The sequence below is a fragment of the Salmo salar genome, unplaced genomic scaffold (assembly GCF_905237065.1).
Source record: "Salmo salar unplaced genomic scaffold, Ssal_v3.1, whole genome shotgun sequence".
Classification (NCBI taxonomy): domain Eukaryota; kingdom Metazoa; phylum Chordata; class Actinopteri; order Salmoniformes; family Salmonidae; genus Salmo; species Salmo salar.
In genome coordinates, this window is record NW_025550776.1 from 103,816 (window position 1) to 125,549 (window position 21,734).

Sequence of the window (21,734 nt, forward strand, 5' to 3'; positions counted from 1 at the left end):
TGACATAACAAAGCATGACATAACACTCACATAGCAGCTGGAGCTGCTAATCCAAGTCAGCAAGAATAACCGACACAAATTCCTTGATAATTAAAATACAAACATTTATTGCAAACTCGGGTCTTTTAACATTTGGCTTCAATAAATCAGTTCGTGACATTCAAATGTAATTACATCACAAATAACTTCCGGCAATCTTCATCTGAATGCCTCATCTTCGTGTCAATGGCCCAATCCCAAACGGACCCCTAGACCCTAGTTCCTTCCTCACAGCACCTGGCCCGCCCCTTCCTCACAGCCCCTGGCCCGCCCCTTCCTCACAGCCCCTGGCCCGCCCCTTCCTCACAGCACCTGGCCCGCCCCTTCCTCACAGCACCTGGCCCGCCCCTTCCTCACAGCACCTGGCCCGCCCCTTCCTCACAGCACCTGGCCCGCTCCTTCCTCACAGCACCTGGCCCGCCCCTTCCTCACAGCCCCTGGCCCGCCCCTTCCTCACAGCCCCTGGCCCGCCCCTTCCTCACAGCCCCTGGCCCGCCCCTTCCTCACAGCCCCTGGCCCGCCCCTTCCTCACAGCCCCTGGCCCGCCCCTTTCTCACGGCCCCTGGCCCGCCCCTTCCTCACGGCCCCTGGCCCGCCCCTTTCTCACGGCCCCTGGCCCGCCCCTTCCTCACGGCCCCTGGCCCGCCCCTTCCTCACCGCCCCTGGCCCGCCCCTTCCTCACCGCCCTGGCCCGCCCCTTCCTCACAGCACCTGGCCCGCCCCTTCCTCACAGCACCTGGCCCGCCCCTTCCTCACAGCACCTGGCCCGCCCCTTCCTCACAGCACCTGGCCCGCTCCTTCCTCACAGCACCTGGCCCGCTCCTTCCTCACAGCACCTGGCCCGCTCCTTCCTCACAGCACCTGGCCCGCTCCTTCCTCACAGCACCTGGCCCGCTCCTTCCTCACAGCACCTGGCCCGCTCCTTCCTCACAGCACCTGGCCCGCTCCTTCCTCACGGCCTCTGGCCCGCTCCTTCCTCACAGCACCTGGCCCGCTCCTTCCTCACAGCACCTGGCCCGCTCCTTCCTCACAGCACCTGGCCCGCTCCTTCCTCACAGCACCTGGCCCGCTCCTTCCTCACAGCACCTGGCCCGCTCCTTCCTCACAGCACCTGGCCCGCTCCTTCCTCACAGCACCTGGCCCGCTCCTTCCTCACAGCACCTGGCCCGCTCCTTCCTCACAGCACCTGGCCCGCTCCTTCCTCACGGCCTCTGGCCCGCTCCTTCCAGGGGAGACTCAGCAGCTTTCTGAATGAACTGTTGCACAACATCTACGATCGTTGACACCTCTGCCATGGCTCCTTTACCTGTAAAGTGACACTCCAAGTTACTCAACAATGTATAAAAACGACCATAGAAACAGGAAAGAGGCACAAAAGGTGAAAGATGTACAGTACATTTAGCTACATAGTCCAGACAGAATACAATAGTATGTTTTATTTAGCAGCGAGGAACGACGACTAACACAAATCAAAATGTGTTTTATAAAAGCCCTTCTTACATCAGCTGATATTCTCAAAGTGCTGTTACAGAAACCCAGCCTAAAACCCCCAAAACAGCAAGCAATGCAGGTGTAGAAGCACGGTGGCTAGGAAAAACTCCCTAGAAAGGCCAGAACCTAGGAAGAAACCTAGAGAGGAACCAGGCTATGAGGGATGGCCAGTCCTCTACTGGCTATACTGGGTAGACCAGAGGAACCAGGCTATGAGGGGTGACCAGTCCTCTACTGGCTGTACCGGGTAGACCAGAGGAACCAGGCTATGAGGGGTGACCAGTCCTCTACTGGCTGTACTGGGTAGACCAGAGGAACCAGGCTATGAGGGGTGGCCAGTCCTCTTCTGGCTGTACTGGGTAGACCAGAGGAACCAGGCTATGAGGGGTGGCTAGGAAAAACTCCCTAGAAAGGCAGGAACCTAGGAAGAAACCTAGAGAGGAACCAGGCTATGAGGGATGGCCAGTCCTCTACTGGCTATACTGGGTAGACCAGAGGAACCAGGCTATGAGGGGTGACCAGTCCTCTACTGGCTGTACCGGGTAGACCAGAGGAACCAGGCTATGAGGGGTGACCAGTCCTCTACTGGCTGTACCGGGTAGACCAGAGGAACCAGGCTATGAGGGGTGACCAGTCCTCTACTGGCTGTACCGGGTAGACCAGAGGAACCAGGCTATGAGGGGTGACCAGTCCTCTACTGGCTGTACTGGGTAGACCAGAGGAACCAGGCTATGAGGGGTGGCCAGTCCTCTTCTGGCTGTACTGGGTAGACCAGAGGAACCAGGCTATGAGGGGTGGCTAGGAAAAACTCCCTAGAAAGGCAGGAACCTAGGAAGAAACCTAGAGAGGAACCAGGCTATGAGGGATGGCCAGTCCTCTACTGGCTATACTGGGTAGACCAGAGGAACCAGGCTATGAGGGGTGACCAGTCCTCTACTGGCTGTACCGGGTAGACCAGAGGAACCAGGCTATGAGGGGTGACCAGTCCTCTACTGGCTGTACTGGGTAGACCAGAGGAACCAGGCTATGAGGGGTGGCCAGTCCTCTTCTGGCTGTACTGGGTAGACCAGAGGAACCAGGCTATGAGGGGTGACCAGTCCTCTACTGGCTGTACTGGGTAGAGAGGAACCAGGCTATGAGGGGTGGCCAGTCCTCTACTGGCTGTACTGGGTAGACCAGAGGAACCAGGCTATGAGGGGTGACCAGTCCTCTACTGGCTGTACTGGGTAGACCAGAGGAACCAGGCTATGAGGGGTGACCAGTCCTCTACTGGCTGTACTGGGTAGACCAGAGGAACCAGGCTCTGAGGGGTGGCCAGTCCTCTTCTGGCTGTACTGGGTAGACCAGAGGAACCAGGCTCTGAGGGGTGGCCAGTCCTCTCTGCATCAGTTACCTGATGTGGAATAGAGTTCCATGTAGTCATGGCTCTATGTAGTACTGTGCTCCTCCCATAGTCTGTTCTGGACTTGGGGACTGTGAATCAAATCAAAATGTATTTATAAAGCCCTTCTTACATCAGCTGATATCTCAAAGTGCTGTACAGAAACCCAGCCTAAAACCCCAAACAGCAAGCAATGCAGGTGTAGAAGCTTCCATTGCATCAATCTAAACATTCCACACGTTATGAGCTAATCGCCACAGACCTTGGTCTCCACAGACCAGTTTCTTGGCGATACAGGGGATCTCAACGTAGCCAAACTCTTTAAGGCTGTCCACCTGGCGAGAGGTGATGGGGTGATGCCACATAGCAGTGTTCATCGCTGGACAGAAGAGTAGAGGACGACTGGTATCCCAGGCACGTACCACGCATGTCTGAAAATAAGTACAGTACATTACAGTAGAGTAGAGTACAGTACATTACAGTAGAGTAGACTACTTTACAGTAGAGTACAGTACATTACAGTAGACTACATTACAGTAGAGTACAGTACATTACAGTAGAGTAGAGTACAGTACAGTACAGTAGAGTAGACTACATTACAGTACAGTAGAGTACATTACAGTAGAGTACAGTACATTACAGTAGAGTAGACTACATTACAGTATAGTAGAGTACATTACAGTATAGTAGAGTACAGTATAGTATAGTAGAGTACATTACAGTACAGTAGAGTACATTACAGTATAGTAGAGTACATTACAGTATAGTAGAGTACATTACAGTACAGTAGAGTACATTACAGTATAGTAGAGTAGACTACATTACAGTATAGTAGAGTACATTACAGTATAGTAGAGTACAGTATAGTAGAGTACAAAAGAGTATAGTAGAGTACAGTATAGTAAATTACAGTATAGCAGAGTACAGTATAGTAAAGTACAGTAGAGTACATTACAGTATAGTAGAGTACATTACAGTATAGTAGAGTACAGTACATTACAGTATAGTAGAGTACAATAGAGTAGAGTACATTACAGTATAGTATAGTACAGTATAGTACAATAGAGTATATTAGAGTGCAATAGAGTATAGTACATTACAGTATAGTATAGTACAGTATAGTACAATAGAGTATATTAGAGTGCAATAGAGTATAGTACAGTAGAGAACAGTATGGTAGTGTTCATAGTAGTGTTCATAGTCATAGTAGTGTTTATAGTAGTGTTCATGGTAGTGTTCATAGTAGTGTTCATAGTCATAGTAGTGTTTATAACAGTGTTCATAGTACTGTTCATAGTTATACTAGTGTTCATGGTAGTGTTCATAGCAGTGTTCATAGTAGTGTTCATAGTCATACTAGTGTTCATAGTAGTGTTCATGGTAGTGTTCATAGTCATAGTAGGGTTCATGGTAGTGTTCATAGTAGTGTTCATGGTAGTGTTCATGGTAGTGTTCATAGCAGTGTTCATAGTAGTGTTCATAGTCATACTAGTGTTCATAGTAGTGTTTATAATAGAGTTCATAGTAGTGTTTATAACAGTGTTCATAGTAGTGTTCATAGTCATACTAGTGTTCATAGTAGTGTTTATAATAGTGTTCATAGTAGTGTTCATAGTCATACTAGTGTTCATAGTAGTGTTCATGGTAGTGTTCATAGTCATACTAGTGTTCATGGTAGTGTTCATGGTAGTGTTCATTGTCATAGTAGTGTTCATGGTCATAGTAGTGTTCATAGTAGTGTTCATGGTCATAGTAGTGTTCATGGTAGTGATCATGATAGTGCTCATGGTAGGGTTCAAAGTAGTGGTCACGGTAGTGCTCATAGTAGGGTTCATTGTAGGGTTCATGGTAGTGTTCATAGTAGTGTTCATGGTAGTGTTCATGGTAGTGTTCATGGTAGTGTTCATGGTAGTGTTCATAGTAGTGGTCACGGTAGTGCTCATGGTAGGGTTCATGGTAGGGTTCATGGTCATAGTAGTGTTCATAGCAGGGTTCATGGTAGTGTTCATAGTAGTGTTCATAGTAGTGTTCATGGTAGTGTTCATAGTAGTGTTCATGGTAGTGTTCATGGTAGTGGTCATAGTAGTGTTCATAGTAGTGTTCATGGTAGTGTTCATGGTAGGGTTCATGGTAGTGTTCATAGTCATACTAGTGTTCATAGTAGTGTTTATAATAGTGTTCAAAGTAGTGTTCATAGTCATACTAGTGTTCATAGTAGTGTTCATAGTCATACTAGTGTTCATAGTGTTCATAGTCATACTAGTGTTCATGGTAGTGTTCATGGTAGTGTTCATTGTCATAGTAGTGTTCATGGTCATAGTAGTGTTCATAGTAGTGTTCATGGTAGTGTTCATGGTAGTGTTCATGGTAGGGTTCATGGTAGTGTTCATAGTCATACTAGTGTTCATAGTAGTGTTTATAATAGTGTTCAAAGTAGTGTTCATAGTCATACTAGTGTTCATAGTAGTGTTCATGGTAGTGTTCATTGTCATAGTAGTGTTCATGGTCATAGTAGTGTTCATAGTAGTGTTCATGGTCATAGTAGTGTTCATAGTAGTGTTCATGGTAGTGTTCATGGTAGGGTTCATGGTAGTGTTCATAGTCATACTAGTGTTCATAGTAGTGTTTATAATAGTGTTCAAAGTAGTGTTCATAGTCATACTAGTGTTCATAGTAGTGTTCATAGTCATACTAGTGTTCATAGTAGTGTTCATAGTCATACTAGTGTTCATGGTAGTGTTCATGGTAGTGTTCATTGTCATAGTAGTGTTCATAGTCATACTAGTGTTCATAGTAGTGTTCATAGTCATACTAGTGTTCATAGTAGTGTTCATAGTCATACTAGTGTTCATGGTAGTGTTCATGGTAGTGTTCATTGTCATAGTAGTGTTCATGGTCATAGTAGTGTTCATAGTAGTGTTCATGGTCATAGTAGTGTTCATGGTAGTGATCATGGTAGTGCTCATGGTAGGGTTCAAAGTAGTGGTCACGGTAGTGCTCATAGTAGGGTTCATTGTAGGGTTCATGGTAGTGTTCATAGTAGTGTTCATAGTAGTGTTCATGGTAGTGTTCATGGTAGTGTTCATAGTAGTGTTCATGGTAGTGTTCATGGTCATAGTAGTGTTCATAGTAGTGTTCATGGTCATAGTAGTGTTCATAGTAGTGTTCATGGTCATAGTAGTGTTCATAGTAGTGTTCATAGTAGTGTTCATGGTCATAGTAGTGTTCATAGTAGTGTTCATGGTCATAGTAGTGTTCATAGTAGTGTTCATAGTAGGGTTCATGGTCATAGTAGTGTTCATGGTCATAGTAGTGTTCATAGTAGTGTTCATGGTCATAGTAGTGTTCATAGTAGTGTTCATAGTAGTGTTCATGGTCATAGTAGTGTTCATAGTAGTGTTCATGGTCATAGTAGTGTTCATGGTAGTGATCATGGTAGTGCTCATGGTAGGGTTCAAAGTAGTGGTCACGGTAGTGCTCATAGTAGGGTTCATTGTAGTGTTCATGGTAGTGATCATGGTAGTGCTCATGGTAGGGTTCAAAGTAGTGGTCACGGTAGTGCTCATAGTAGTGTTCATAGTAGTGTTCATGGTAGTGTTCATGGTAGTGTTCATAGTAGTGTTCATGGTAGTGTTCATGGTCATAGTAGTGTTCATAGTAGGGTTCATGGTAGTGTTCATAGTAGTGTTCATAGTAGTGTTCATGGTAGTGCTCATGGTAGTGTTCATGGTCATAGTAGTGTTCATAGTAGGGTTCATAGTAGTGTTCATAGTAGTGTTCATAGTAGTGTTCATGGTCATAGTAGTGTTCATAGTAGTGTTCATGGTCATAGTAGTGTTCATGGTAGTGATCATGGTAGTGCTCATGGTAGGGTTCAAAGTAGTGGTCACGGTAGTGCTCATAGTAGGGTTCATTGTAGGGTTCATGGTAGTGTTCATAGTAGTGGTCATAGTAGTGTTCATAGTAGGGTTCATGGTAGTGTTCATAGTAGTGTTCATAGTAGTGTTCATGGTCATAGTAGTGTTCATAGTAGTGTTCATGGTAGTGCTCATGGTAGTGTTCATGGTAGTGTTCATAGTAGTGGTCACGGTAGTGTTCATGGTAGGGTTCATGGTAGTGTTCATGGTAGTGTTCATGGTCATAGTAGTGTTCATAGCAGGGTTCATGGTAGTGCTCATGGTAGGGTTCATGGTCATAGTAGGGTTCATGGTAGGGTTCATGGTAGTGTTCATGGTAGTGATCATAGCAGGGTTCATGGTAGTGTTCATGGTAGTGTTCATGGTGATAGTAGGGTTCATGGTAGTGTTCATAGTAGTGTTCATGGTAGGGTTCATGGTAGGGTTCATGGTAGGGTTCATGGCAGTGTTCATGGCAGTGTTGATGGTGATAGTAGTGTTCATAGTAGGGTTCATGGTAGTGTTCATGGTGATAGTAGGGTTCATGGTAGTGTTCATGGTAGTGTTCATGGTGATAGTAGGGTTCATGGTAGTGTTCATGGTGATAGTAGGGTTCATGGTAGTGTTCATGGTAGGGTTCATGGTAGGGTTCATGGCATGACAGAACAGTAGAGGAGGACTGGTGTTCCAGGCACCACACACATCTTTCCTTTTCTAACTACAGAGGATCCATTTCCTGTTGACAGGGCAGTCTGTCTAGCTACGGAGGAGGATCCATTTCCTGTTGACAGGGCAGTCTGTCTAACTACGGAGGAGGATCCATTTCCTGTTGACAGGGCAGTCTGTCTAGCTACGGAGGATCCATTTCCTGTTGACAGGGCAGTCTGTCTAACTACGGAGGAGGATCCATTTCCTGTTGACAGGGCAGTCTGTCTAGCTACGGAGGAGGATCCATTTCCTGTTGACAGGGCAGTCTGTCTAGCTACGGAGGATCCATTTCCTGTTGACAGGGCAGTCTGTCTAACTACGGAGGAGGATCCATTTCCTGTTGACAGGGGAGTCTGTCTAACTACGGAGGAGGATCCATTTCCTGTTGACAGGGCAGTCTGTCTAACTACGGAAGAGGATCCATTTCCTGTTGACAGGGCAGTCTGTCTAACTACGGAGGAGGATCCATTTCCTGTTGACAGGGCAGTCTGTCTAACTACGGAGGAGGATCCATTTCCTGTTGACAGGGCAGTCTGTCTAACTACGGAGGAGGATCCATTTCCTGTTGACAGGGCAGTCTGTCTAACTACGGAGGAGGATCCATTTCCTGTTGACAGGGCAGTCTGTCTAACTACGGAGGAGGATCCATTTCCTGTTGACAGGGCAGTCTAACTACGGAGGAGGATCCATTTCCTGTTGACAGGGCAGTCTAACTACGGAGGAGGATCCAGATCTCACCAGTAAGTTGTCACAGATGCCGCTGGAGATCTTGCCCAGTGTGTTGGCGTCCAGAGGGGCGATAAGGAAGAGGTTAGCCCAGCGTCTCAGCTCTATGTGCAGGACAGGGTCAGAACGCTGGCGCCACAGCTATGGGACAAATAGGAACACAATCAACACATTATCAGATTCAGTTATCACATCTAGGTCCACAGCTGAGGAAGTGGAATAGTATTCAGATACCGGATCACATCTAGGTCCACAGCTGAGGAAGAGGGAATAGTATTCAGGTACAGGATCACATCTAGGTTCACAGCTGAGGAAGTGGAATAGTATTCAGGTACAGGATCACATCTAGGTCCACAGCTGAGGAAGTGGAATAGTATTCAGGTACAGGATCACATCTAGGTCCACAGCTGAGGAAGTGGAATAGTATTCAGGTACAGGATCACATCTAGGTCCACAGCTGAGGAAGTGGAATAGTATTCAGATACAGGATCACATCTAGGTCCACAGCTGAGGAAGAGGGAATAGTATTCAGGTACAGGATCACATCTAGGTCCACAGCTGAGGAAGTGGAATAGTATTCAGATATCACATCTAGGTCCACAGCTGAGGAAGAGGAATAGTATTCAAATACAGGATCACATCTAGGTCCACAGCTGAGGAAGGGGAATAGTATTCAGGTACAGGATCACATCTAGGTCCACAGCTGAGGAAGGGGAATAGTATTCAGGTACAGGATCACATCTAGGTCCACAGCTGAGGAAGTGGAATAGTATTCAGGTACAGGATCACATCTAGGTCCACAGCTGAGAAAGAGGGAATAGTATTCAGATACAGGATCACATCTAGGTTCACAGCTGAGGAAGTGGAATAGTATTCAGATACAGGATCACATCTAGGTCCACAGCTGAGGAAGTGGAATAGTATTCAGATACAGGATCACATCTAGGTCCACAGCTGAGGAAGAGGAATAGTATTCAGATACAGGATCACATCTAGGTCCACAGCTGAGGAAGAGGAATAGTATTCAGATACAGGATCACATCTAGGTCCACAGCTGAGGAAGTGGAATAGTATTCAGATACAGGATCACATCTAGGTCCACAGGCGTTTCTAGGATTCACACGGTGAAGATAATTTCTGCATATTTAGGGTCTGAGAAGATTGTTTCTATTTTATAAAAACATTTCATGCAATGCAACATAATTTACACGACTGGAGACTTTAGTCTCAGACAGATTAGAAAGTCTTCTCTTTTCAGCAGTAGCCACTTGTTTTCCAAAAAACAGTGTTTATCCAGTGATTGAATATATATAAATATTACAAAAGGTCTGTTTTAGGTGTTGTTCACTGACAGACTCAACTCGGCTGTTAGATTGCCTACTTAATCAGGAGTTTTTCAAGTTGTATGTACAGGATCACATGGTTTACACCGTCCAACCAAATGCTGAATGCAGGTTCCTTCTGGACAATGCAACGACAATAAGACATACAAGATAAGAATAACGACAGTAAGTAAATGTCAGTAGAATAGACATTTAGCATCAGTACAATACAGGAAGACATAATTTATAGTCCAATATTTACACGTGTATTGGAGATGGGGGGAGGGGGAAAGTGTATAATAAACTGAGTAGTATTTAGCGATCATAATAAGACTCTGGTAGCCGCAGTTGTGATGTGTGTGTGTGTGTGTGTGTGTGTGTGTGTGTGTGTGTGTGTGTGTGTAGCATGAATATACTGTACACTGACTATACCAAACATTAGGAACACCTTCCTAATATTGACTTGCAAACCAGCCCCCACCTCCCAACCTCTTTTGTCCTCAGAACAGCCTGAATTCTTCGGGGCGTGGACTCTACAAGGTGTCGTAAATGTCCCACAGGGATGCTGGACAAGGTTGACTCCAATGCTTCCCACAGTTGTGTCAAATTGTCTGGTTGTCCTTTTGGTGAACATGAACTGATTTCTATACTAGTGAACATAAACTCATTAAACTGAATGCTAAGAGTGTGCAAAGCTGTCATCGAGGCAAAGGGTGGCTACTTTGAAGAATTTCAAATATAAAATATATTTTGATTTGTTTAACACTTTTGTTTTGGTTCGTACATGATTCCATATGTGTTATTTGATAGTTTTGATGTCTTCACTATTATTATACAATGTAGAAAAATAGTTTTCAAAAATAAAGAAAAACCCTGGATTGAGTTTTGACTGGTATTGTATATAGTATACTGGTGCACCTCCTGCTCAGTTATGTGAAATACAGTAGTGATCCTTAATTAGGCCCTAATCTAATTCAGTCATTTCACTTGACTGATTTCCTTATAAGAACTGTAACTGTAAAATCGTTGAAATTATATTTTTGTTCAGTATATATATACACATTTTCAGATACTGGTTCACAACACAAAGGCAATCTCTTTATGTTGTGTTGTCTCTCGTGTTGTGAGTTTTCTATATATATATATATTTTAATCCCAGCCCCCGTAGGAGGCATGTTCCCTTTTGGTAGGTCGTCATTGTAAATAAGAATTTGTTCTTAACTGACTTGCCTAGTTAAATAGAGGTTAAATATAATTTTTTTTTTTTTTATTATTAAATAGGGACGTGCCTTATGTCTATGATTTAAACAGACCGACAATTACCTGTCCTGTTCAGAGTCAGGGCTGTCCCCGCTAAAGCACCGTCAGGGCTGGGCGATATATTAAATTCATTTGATTCATTTCAATTTATGTTTTCGCACGAAATTCCAAATGCTTGTATTTTTTTTTGGGGGGGGGTTCTCGTCTCCTTCAACTCCTCTTGCAATGTGTTCACCTCCCCATTTACACCAGAGATCTGTATATAACGAAGAGATGCACGTCTCTGCCTTAACAATAGGAGTCGTTGTCCCAAAAGGCGGGGAAGGGAAGACGACACGTTTAAAGTCAATCCGACGTCTGCATTTTTACGGTGATATGGCCTCTGCAGAAGTCAGGGCATTCATTTTATTTAATTATTTATTTTTTTAAATGATTATTATTATTATTTTTTTTTAACAGTAACATGCAAAACATAAACATAACAGCCAGAGGGATTCCAAAGAAGTGAGGGGAAAAAAAGAATAAAAATAAAACTATTCCACATTATATCAAATCAAATACAGACATATAGCGAATACATTTTTTGTTACATTTTGTTTTGTATGCGTTTTAAAGACTCTAAATAGTTTTCCTAATCCTTGCACTTCGCTGAGCTGTGCAGAGCTGTTGTCAAGGAAGTTGTCAAGGAAGTGAGTTTGTGTTTATTTAGGACCTCCCGCCCCCTCACCTACCATCAACCAATCATGTCAATGCGGAGCTATATAGAGCCTTCCGCACTTGTTACAACATTTGAGAGGCGCACAGCGAGTTCAATTTGTCCTCTGCGTACATCCGGAGGCTTCGCCATTGTGTCACATCATCCATATCCGACAAACATTTTCGGATCAAGAATAAATGGCCTCTTAAGGTCCAAAATAAACTCATAGCAACGCACTGGGCTTATTTTGGACATATTTTTTTATAGAGAGTTAAACTTCTCGCTTCCTCCTCTATGTTTTACACACACACCAAGCCCCTTGTCCCTCACGCTAACAATGCTGAGAGATCACATCTTCCTCCCTGACGAGCGCTTTCAACTCGTTATGTAGGTTTGGTCCAACAGAATCGGTCACAAACACAGTGAGACATTATTTCAGTCTAATAGAAGATAAGTTCCCTTTTACCCAGCGATGCCCATTAAAAGTGGACAGACTAACATGCTTTTCAAACAGTTGGAGACAGAAGGATGTGTTCATAACAATTCAACTGTTTGAAATGCAGTGTATTTGACCTTTAAAATTGCACAGCAACTTTTATTTAAAAGGGAGAAAAAAATTAAATAAAATGGAGATACCATATTATCGTGAATCATAAATGTGAAAAGAATTTAGATGCTATTTAGGCCATATCGCCATTCATCCAGCTATATTGATCGCAGGACAGGAAGTTAGCGGGCTAACCCATACTGTGTGGCTAATTAGCGTTGGAGACTAGCTTAGCGTTGGAGGCTAGCTTAGCGTCGGAGGCTAGCTTAGCGTCGGAGGCTAGCTTAGCGTCGGAGGCTAGCTTAGCGTCGGAGGCTAGCTTTTGCGTCGGAGGCTAGCTTTTGCGTCGGAGGCTAGCTAGCTTAGTCTGTCACCTCCCTCGAAGTCTTCACAGCTCTCCCTTGGCTCTCCCCAGGATCCTACCTGCCAACCCCACCGAGTTCTACCAGCCAACCCCACCGAGTCCTACCAGCCAACCCCAGGTTCCTACCTGCCAACCCCACCGAGTCCGACCAGCCAACCCCCACCGAGTCCGACCAGCCAACCCCACCGAGTCCGACCAGCCAACCCCACCGAGTCCTACCTGCCAACCCCACCGAGTCCTACCTGCCAACCCCACCGAGTCCTACCAGCCAACCCCACCGAGTCCTACCAGCCAACCCCACCGAGTCCTACCAGCCAACCCCAGGTTCCTACCTGCCAACCCCACCGAGTCCTACCTGCCAACCCCACCAAGTCCGACCAGCCAAACCCACCGAGTCCTACCAGCCAACCCCAGGATCCTACCTGCCAACCCCACCGAGTCCTACCAGCCAACCCCAGGTTCCTACCTGCCAACCCCACAGAGTCCTACCAGCCAACCCCACCGAGTCCTACCAGCCAACCCCACCGAGTCCTACCAGCCAACCCCAGGTTCCTACCTGCCAACCCCACCGAGTCCTACCAGCCAACCCCAGGTTCCTACCTGCCAACCCCACCGAGTCCTACCAGCCAACCCCAGGTTCCTACCTGCCAACCCCAGGTTCCTACCTGCCAACCCCACCGAGTCCTACCAGCCAACCCCACCGAGTCCTACCAGCCAACCCCAGGTTCCTACCTGCCAACCCCACCGAGTCCTACCAGCCAACCCCACCGAGTCCGACCAGCCAACCCCACCGAGTCCGACCAGCCAACCCCAGATTCCTACCTGCCAAACCCAGATTACTACTTGCCTAACTACAGACGGATTAGTCTTCTCTTTTCAGCAACAGACATTTGATTTCCAAACTGTATTTTTACCGCAATTAGATTTGGAAATATAGGACCAGTAAAGAATACAGTATATATATATATTTTATTGTCACGTATACCGGATAGGTACATGTGTTGTTTTACAGGGTCAAACATAGTAGTACGTCGCAACTAGAGCAATTTGGATTGAGTGCCTTGCTCAAGGGAACATCGGACAGATTTCTCACCTTGTCGGCTAAGGTATTCGAACCAGCGACCTTTCGGTTAACGCTTTAACCCCTAGGCTACCTGCCCCAATTAACCCCTAGGCTACCTGCCCCAATAACCCCTAGGCTACCTGCCCCAATAACCCCTAGGCTACCTGCCCCAATAACCCCTAGGCTACCTGCCCCAATAACCCCTAGGCTACCTGCCCCAATAACCCCTAGGCTACCTGCCCCAATTAACCCCTAGGCTACCTGCCCCAATTAACCCCTAGGCTACCTGCCCCAATAACCCCTAGGCTACCTGCCCCAATAACCCCTAGGCAACCTGCAGGCCAGGCAGCTACAAGTCAATTATAACTCTACATGACTAAACCCTGTGTCTGAGGTTTTCACTAGATGGTATACTGCTTATGTCAAGAATGGACTTTTCATAGCAGGTTAGGAGACTTTAGGCAGCAGGTTAGGATAATTAGGATAAGGTTAGTAAAAGGATTAGGATTAGCTAAAATGCAACAACAAACAAACAAAAACTTTGGATGTCAATTTGACCTAAACTCTATCTTATCTAGACAGGACATGTGTTTTGAGGAACAAACCTCCCACTCATTTGCGTCGCTGTAGACTCTGACAGCCACCTCGGCAGGGTTGTAGAAGTGCATGGCGTGTTCTGTCGTGACAACACGCACATCCACCTGCAAAACGGGCACAGGAAGATAAAGGATGATTATCTAAATAAACAAGGTTAATGCTGATACGCCCTTTGCAGAGTGGTCAAGGTTTTTTTTTTAGGGATACAGTTAAATCAACCTAGCTTCATTTTCTGCTGAAACCCGGATGTGGGAGCATAATGCTGTTATGACCTGATATTAGAAGGGTAACTTCGTGACTGCACCTCTAGGATATGTAAATAATCCTTTTTTTGGAGGGGGGGATTCCCCCGTCAGTTTCTGTTAGTTGCATAATAACCCCTCTTGATAATACAACGTGTTGGTTTGATACAAGGTGAACGTCGTCCTCCAGCGGTATGACCCTGCATGTGCAGGTCACAGAGAGCAACGTTTGACACCATACTTGTTTTGAGTAACGCTAATGCTCATGAATCCAAAAATATAGCTAGCAGGAAATACATCCCAGTTAGATAACCTGTCTACTTACCCGGGTAACTCTAGAAGCTGGGAGACCAACAGAGGCACTTTGAGAGCTGCCACACTACCCGTGACCCCGACCAACACACGAAATGTACCACACGAGTCTAACAAATCACATTTCGGAGACGTTACGGGTGATTCCGCCTGCATATTAGCTGGAAAACGACCACTACTACAACAAAAACAACTTCAACACGTTATTAGGAGCATACTGTTTGCCGAGAATACGCAAAATATCACCAACTTTTATCCTCTATAAACTTCGCTTGATGCAGCTTCCGTAAACATCGGTACCACGTGACCCACGGTGACTGGTGAACGAGCACGTCACTCCGCAACGTACATTTCGTGAGCGCGCACGCTGGTTCTATAGAATATTCTGGCTCTTCCGCAACGAGAGACACACCGTCCGGTCGGTGGGGTGTATGGGGAAGGGGGAGCATGTTATTGTAGGGTTTTCATGCTTTCGTGAATTGTGCTGATATTTTCAAACAGGTGCGATGCAGCAGACGCTGACTCCCCACGTTTACTGGGCTCAGAGGCACGAGGACATCTACCTGCGAGTGGAGCTGATTGACGCGCAGGTGAGTGGAGAGAGAGGACCTGTAAACCCCCATTTGAGGCAATAAATAAACCGCTCACAAACATACTGGGGTTTTATCTTGCGCGCTATATTCATCACCACGTTTTACAATGCTACTCCGAAGTTCATATTGGATCGACCTTTAACATGAGGATGTAGACCTAATGTGACTGAGTAGGCTATCATTGCATAATAGAATAGAATAGAATAGAAATACAATTGTATGCTTGTGTTTCTGAGAATGATGTATCCATAATAACTGAGTCACTATAATGTATCTATAATAAGAGTCAATGTGATGTATCTATAATAACTGAGTCACTATAATAACGGAGTCACTATAATGTATCTATAATAACTGAGTCACTATAATGTATCTATAATAACTGAGTCACTATAATGTATCTATAATAACTGAGTCACTATAATGTATCTATAATAACTGAGTCACTATAATGTATCTATAATAACTGAGTCACTATAATGTATCTATAATAACTGAGTCACTATAATGTATCTATAATAACTGAGTCACTATAATGTATCTATAATAACTGAGTCACTATAATGTATCTATAATAACTGAGTCACTGTGATGTATCTATAATAACTAAAGTCACTGTGATGTATCTATAATAACTGAGTCACTATAATGTATCTATAATAACTGAGTCACTATAATGTATCTATAATAACTGAGTCACTATAATGTATCTATAATAACTGAGTCAATGTGATGTATCTATAATAACTGAGTCAATGTGATGTATCCATAATAACTGAGTCACTATAATGTATCTATAATAACTGAGTCACTATAATGTATCTATAATAACTGAGTCACTATAATGTATCTATAATAACTGAGTCAATGTGATGTATCCATTACACATTCACTAATTGATTAATTAATGAATGTTTAGAAGGTTGTTAATAACCATCAGACGTAGATGGACAGATCGTTCCAAAACTCATATCCAGAGATGCTTCAGCTGTGTGACTGGCAGACAGGCTTCTTCAGAGTGGCTAGCAGGCTTCTTCAGAGTGGCTAGCAGGCTTCTTCAGAGTAGCTAGCAGGCTTCTTCAGAGAGGCTAGCAGGCTTCTTCAGACTGGCTAGCAGGCTTCTTCAGAGTGGCTAGCAGGCTTCTTCAGAGTGGCTAGCAGGCTTCTTCAGACTGGCTAGCAGGCTTCTTCAGAGAGGCTAGCAGGCTTCTTCAGAGTAGCTAGCAGGCTTCTTCAGAGTGGCTAGCAGGCTTCTTCAGAGTGGCTAGCAGGCTTCTTCAGAGTGGCTAGCAGGCTTCTTCAGAGAGGCTAGCAGGCTTCTTCAGAGTGGCTAGCAGGCTTCTTCAGAGAGGCTAGCAGGCTTCTTCAGAGAGGCTAGCAGGCTTCTTCAGAGGTGGTAAATAACATCAGTATTGTCTACATCTTATGTTCATAGAGATGGTGGTTGAAGATAGTGTTCCAACATAGCAAGACTTCCTCTTCACAGATAGACTAGGGGCTGATAACGAGTCCTGGCTGGTTTAATTTGCCTCGACTTGTAAACGCAATGAAACTAAGAACACAAACCAGTTGCCTAATATTACTGCATTTGAAAAGTACAATTTGCATGCTCTCCTTTGCAAAAGGATTCACCCAAAGAGAGTTCAAGTATCAGCTCTTTGGTAGAGTCTAAAGAGGAGCAACTTTAAATCATGATGTAGTCTGTATTCACTTTGGTAGAGTGTAAAGAGGAGCACCTCATAATGTTGTCTGTACTGTCTTCTCTTCTCTTGCAGAATCTTGACATCGGGCGTGCATGATAATGTCCTCCAATTCAGGGGCACGTATTCTATATTACAGTATTATCAACTAGAAGACTCATTAACCTACCATTAGGGTCGTGGCTTTGAAGACTCATTAACCTACCATTAGAGCGTGGCTTTGAAGACTCATTAACCTACCATGGCTTTGAAGACTCATTAACCTACCATTAGGGCGTGGCTTTGAAGACTCATTAACCTACCATTAGAGCGTGGCTTTGAAGACTCATTAAGCTACCATGGCTTTGAAGACTCATTAACCTACCATTAGAGCGTGGCTTTGAAGACTCATTAACCTACCATGGCTTTGAAGACTCATTAACCTACCATTAGAGCATGGCTTTGAAGACTCATTAACCTACCATTAGAGCGTGGCTTTGAAGTCTCATTAACCTACCATTAGAGCGTGGCTTTGAAGACTCATTCGCCTACCATGGCTTTGAAGTCTCATTAACCTACCATTAGAGCATGGCTTTGAAGACTCATTAATCTACCATTAGAGCGTGGCTTTGAAGACTCATTAACCTACCATTAGAGCGTGGCTTTGAAGACTCATTAACCTACCATTAGAGCGTGGCTTTGAAGACTCATTAACCTACCATGGCTTTGAAGTCTCATTAACCTACCATGGCTTTGAAGACTCATTAATCTACCATTAGAGTGTGGCTTTGAAGACTCATTAACCTACCATTAGAGCATGGCTTTGAAGACTCATTAACCTACCATTAGAGCATGGCTTTGAAGACTCATTAACCTACCATGGCTTTGAAGACTCATTAACCTACCATGGCTTTGAAGACTCATTGACCTACCATTAGAGCGTGGCTTTGAAGACTCATTAACCTACCATTAGAGCGTGGCTTTGAAGACTCATTAACCTACCATTAGAGCGTGGCTTTGAAGACTCATCCACCTACCATGGATTTGAAGACTCATTAACCTACCATTAGAGCGTGGCTTTGAAGTCTCATTAACCTACCATTAGAGCATGGCTTTGAAGTCTCATTAACCTACCATTAGAGCGTGGCTTTGAAGACTCATTAACCTACCATTAGAGCGTGGCTTTGAAGACTCATTAACCTACCATTAGAGCGTGGCTTTGAAGACTCATTCACCTACCATGGCTTTGAAGACTCATTAACCTACCATTAGAGCGTGGCTTTGAAGACTCATTAACCTACCATTAGAGCGTGGCTTTGAAGACTCATTCACCTACCATGGCTTTGAAGACTCATTAACCTACCATTAGAGCGTGGCTTTGAAGACTCATTCACCTACCATGGCTTTGAAGACTCATTAACCTACCATTAGAGCGTGGCTTTGAAGACTCATTAACCTACCATGGCTTTGAAGACTCATTAACCTACCATGGCTTTGAAGACTCATTAACCTACCATTAGAGCGTGGCTTTGAAGACTCATTAACCTACCATGGCTTTGAAGACTCATTAACCTACCATGGATTTGAAGACTCATTAACCTACCATTAGAGCGTGGCTTTGAAGACTCATTAACCTACCATTAGAGCATGGCTTTGAAGACTCATTAACCTACCATTAGAGCATGGCTTTGAAGACTCATTCACCTACCATGGCTTTGAAGTCTCATTAACCTACCATTAGAGCATGGCTTTGAAGACTCATTAATCTACCATTAGAGCGTGGCTTTGAAGACTCATTAACCTACCATTAGAGCGTGGCTTTGGAGACTCATTAACCTACCATTAGAGTGAGGCTTTGAAGACTCATTAACCTACCATTAGAGCATGGCTTTGAAGACTCATTAACCTACCATGGCTTTGAAGACTCATTAACCTACTATGGCTTTGAAGACTCATTAACCTACCATTAGAGCGTGGCTTTGAAGACTCATTAACCTACCATTAGAGCGTGGCTTTGAAGACTCATTAACCTACCATTAGAGCATGGCTTTGAAGACTCATTAACCTACCATTAGAGCATGGCTTTGAAGACTCATTAACCTACCATTAGAGCGTGGCTTTGAAGACTCATTAACCTACCATTAGAGCGTGGCTTTGAAGACTCATCCACCTACCATGGCTTTGAAGACTCATTAACCTACCATTAGAGCGTGGCTTTGAAGTCTCATTAACCTACCATTAGAGCATGGCTTTGAAGACTCATTAACCTACCATTAGAGCGTGGCTTTGAAGACTCATCCACCTACCATTAGAGCATGGCTTTGAAGTCTCATTAACCTACCATTAGAGCATGGCTTTGAAGTCTCATTAACCTACCATTAGAGCATGGCTTTGAAGTCTCATTAACCTACCATTAGAGCGTGGCTTTGAAGTCTCATTAACCTATCATTAGAGCATGGCTTTGAAGTCTCATTAACCTACCATTAGAGCGTGGCTTTGAAGTCTCATTAACCTACCCTTAGAGCATGGCTTTGAAGTCTCATTTAACCTACCATTAGAGCGTGGCTTTGAAGACTCATTCACCTACCATGGCTTTGAAGACTCATTAACCTACCATTAGAGCGTGGCTTTGAAGACTCATCCACCTACCATGGCTTTGAAGACTCATTAACCTACCATTAGAGCGTGGCTTTGAAGACTCATTAACCTACCATTAGAGCGTGGCTTTGAAGACTCATTCACCTACCATTAGAGCGTGGCTTTGAAGTCTCATTAACCTACCATTAGAGCGTGACTTTGAAGACTCATTAACCTACCATTAGAGCGTGGCTTTGAAGTCTCATCCACCTACCATTAGAGCATGGCTTTGAAGTCTCATTAACCTACCATTAGAGCGTGGCTTTGAAGTCTCATTAACCTACCATGGCTTTGAAGACTCATTAACCTACCATTAGAGCGTGGCTTTGAAGTCTCATTAACCTACCATTAGAGCGTGGCTTTGAAGACTCATTCGCCTACCATGGCTTTGAAGTCTCATTAACCTACCATTAGAGCATGGCTTTGAAGACTCATTAATCTACCATTAGAGCGTGGCTTTGAAGACTCATTAACCTACCATTAGAGCGTGGCTTTGAAGACTCATTAACCTACCATTAGAGCGTGGCTTTGAAGACTCATTAACCTACCATGGCTTTGAAGTCTCATTAACCTACCATGGCTTTGAAGACTCATTAATCTACCATTAGAGTGTGGCTTTGAAGACTCATTAACCTACCATTAGAGCATGGCTTTGAAGACTCATTAACCTACCATTAGAGCATGGCTTTGAAGACTCATTAACCTACCATGGCTTTGAAGACTCATTAACCTACCATGGCTTTGAAGACTCATTGACCTACCATTAGAGCGTGGCTTTGAAGACTCATTAACCTACCATTAGAGCGTGGCTTTGAAGACTCATTAACCTACCATTAGAGCGTGGCTTTGAAGACTCATCCACCTACCATGGATTTGAAGACTCATTAACCTACCATTAGAGCGTGGCTTTGAAGTCTCATTAACCTACCATTAGAGCATGGCTTTGAAGTCTCATTAACCTACCATTAGAGCGTGGCTTTGAAGACTCATTAACCTACCATTAGAGCGTGGCTTTGAAGACTCATTAACCTACCATTAGAGCGTGGCTTTGAAGACTCATTCACCTACCATGGCTTTGAAGACTCATTAACCTACCATTAGAGCGTGGCTTTGAAGACTCATTAACCTACCATTAGAGCGTGGCTTTGAAGACTCATTCACCTACCATGGCTTTGAAGACTCATTAACCTACCATTAGAGCGTGGCTTTGAAGACTCATTCACCTACCATGGCTTTGAAGACTCATTAACCTACCATTAGAGCGTGGCTTTGAAGACTCATTAACCTACCATGGCTTTGAAGACTCATTAACCTACCATGGCTTTGAAGACTCATTAACCTACCATTAGAGCGTGGCTTTGAAGACTCATTAACCTACCATGGCTTTGAAGACTCATTAACCTACCATGGATTTGAAGACTCATTAACCTACCATTAGAGCGTGGCTTTGAAGACTCATTAACCTACCATTAGAGCATGGCTTTGAAGACTCATTAACCTACCATTAGAGCATGGCTTTGAAGACTCATTCACCTACCATGGCTTTGAAGTCTCATTAACCTACCATTAGAGCATGGCTTTGAAGACTCATTAATCTACCATTAGAGCGTGGCTTTGAAGACTCATTAACCTACCATTAGAGCGTGGCTTTGGAGACTCATTAACCTACCATTAGAGTGAGGCTTTGAAGACTCATTAACCTACCATTAGAGCATGGCTTTGAAGACTCATTAACCTACCATGGCTTTGAAGACTCATTAACCTACTATGGCTTTGAAGACTCATTAACCTACCATTAGAGCGTGGCTTTGAAGACTCATTAACCTACCATTAGAGCGTGGCTTTGAAGACTCATTAACCTACCATTAGAGCATGGCTTTGAAGACTCATTAACCTACCATTAGAGCATGGCTTTGAAGACTCATTAACCTACCATTAGAGCGTGGCTTTGAAGACTCATTAACCTACCATTAGAGCGTGGCTTTGAAGACTCATCCACCTACCATGGCTTTGAAGACTCATTAACCTACCATTAGAGCGTGGCTTTGAAGTCTCATTAACCTACCATTAGAGCATGGCTTTGAAGACTCATTAACCTACCATTAGAGCGTGGCTTTGAAGACTCATCCACCTACCATTAGAGCATGGCTTTGAAGTCTCATTAACCTACCATTAGAGCA

At 44.4% G+C, this 21,734-nt stretch overlaps 1 protein-coding gene across 2 annotated transcripts; it reads right to left on the bottom strand.

Moving 5' to 3' along the window:
* Positions 1-735: 735 nt before the first annotated feature.
* On the bottom strand, positions 736-14,333 carry LOC123740011 (phosphopantothenoylcysteine decarboxylase). Of its 2 annotated transcripts, XM_045713944.1 has the most exons (5): positions 14,100-14,333; positions 8,254-8,382; positions 3,174-3,342; positions 1,266-1,345; positions 736-1,015 (listed from the first exon to the last, which is right to left on the bottom strand). In XM_045713944.1, exons 1-5 carry the CDS (start codon positions 14,160-14,162, stop codon positions 992-994), a joined length of 465 nt encoding a protein of 154 aa, XP_045569900.1. In that variant the 5' UTR covers positions 14,163-14,333; the 3' UTR covers positions 736-991. The 2 variants fall into 2 exon arrangements, with proteins under 2 accessions (XP_045569900.1, XP_045569899.1); XM_045713943.1 differs by having other exon boundaries at positions 743-1,345; positions 14,100-14,308.
* Between the last annotated feature and the right edge of the window lie 7,401 nt (positions 14,334-21,734).

Excerpts from the sequence above, each read along its gene's own strand:
- LOC123740011 (XM_045713944.1), bottom strand. The coding sequence starts at position 14,162 with ATGCACTTCTACAACCCTGCCGAGGTGGCTGTCAGAGTCTACAGCGAC. Across the intron at positions 3,343-8,253 it reads GCATCTGTGACAACTTACTG|ACATGCGTGGTACGTGCCTG; the intron begins GTGAGATCTGGA and ends ACTTATTTTCAG. Across the intron at positions 1,016-1,265 it reads AAGCTGCTGAGTCTCCCCTG|GAAGGAGCGGGCCAGAGGCC; the intron begins GAAGGAGCGGGC and ends AGGTGCTGTGAG.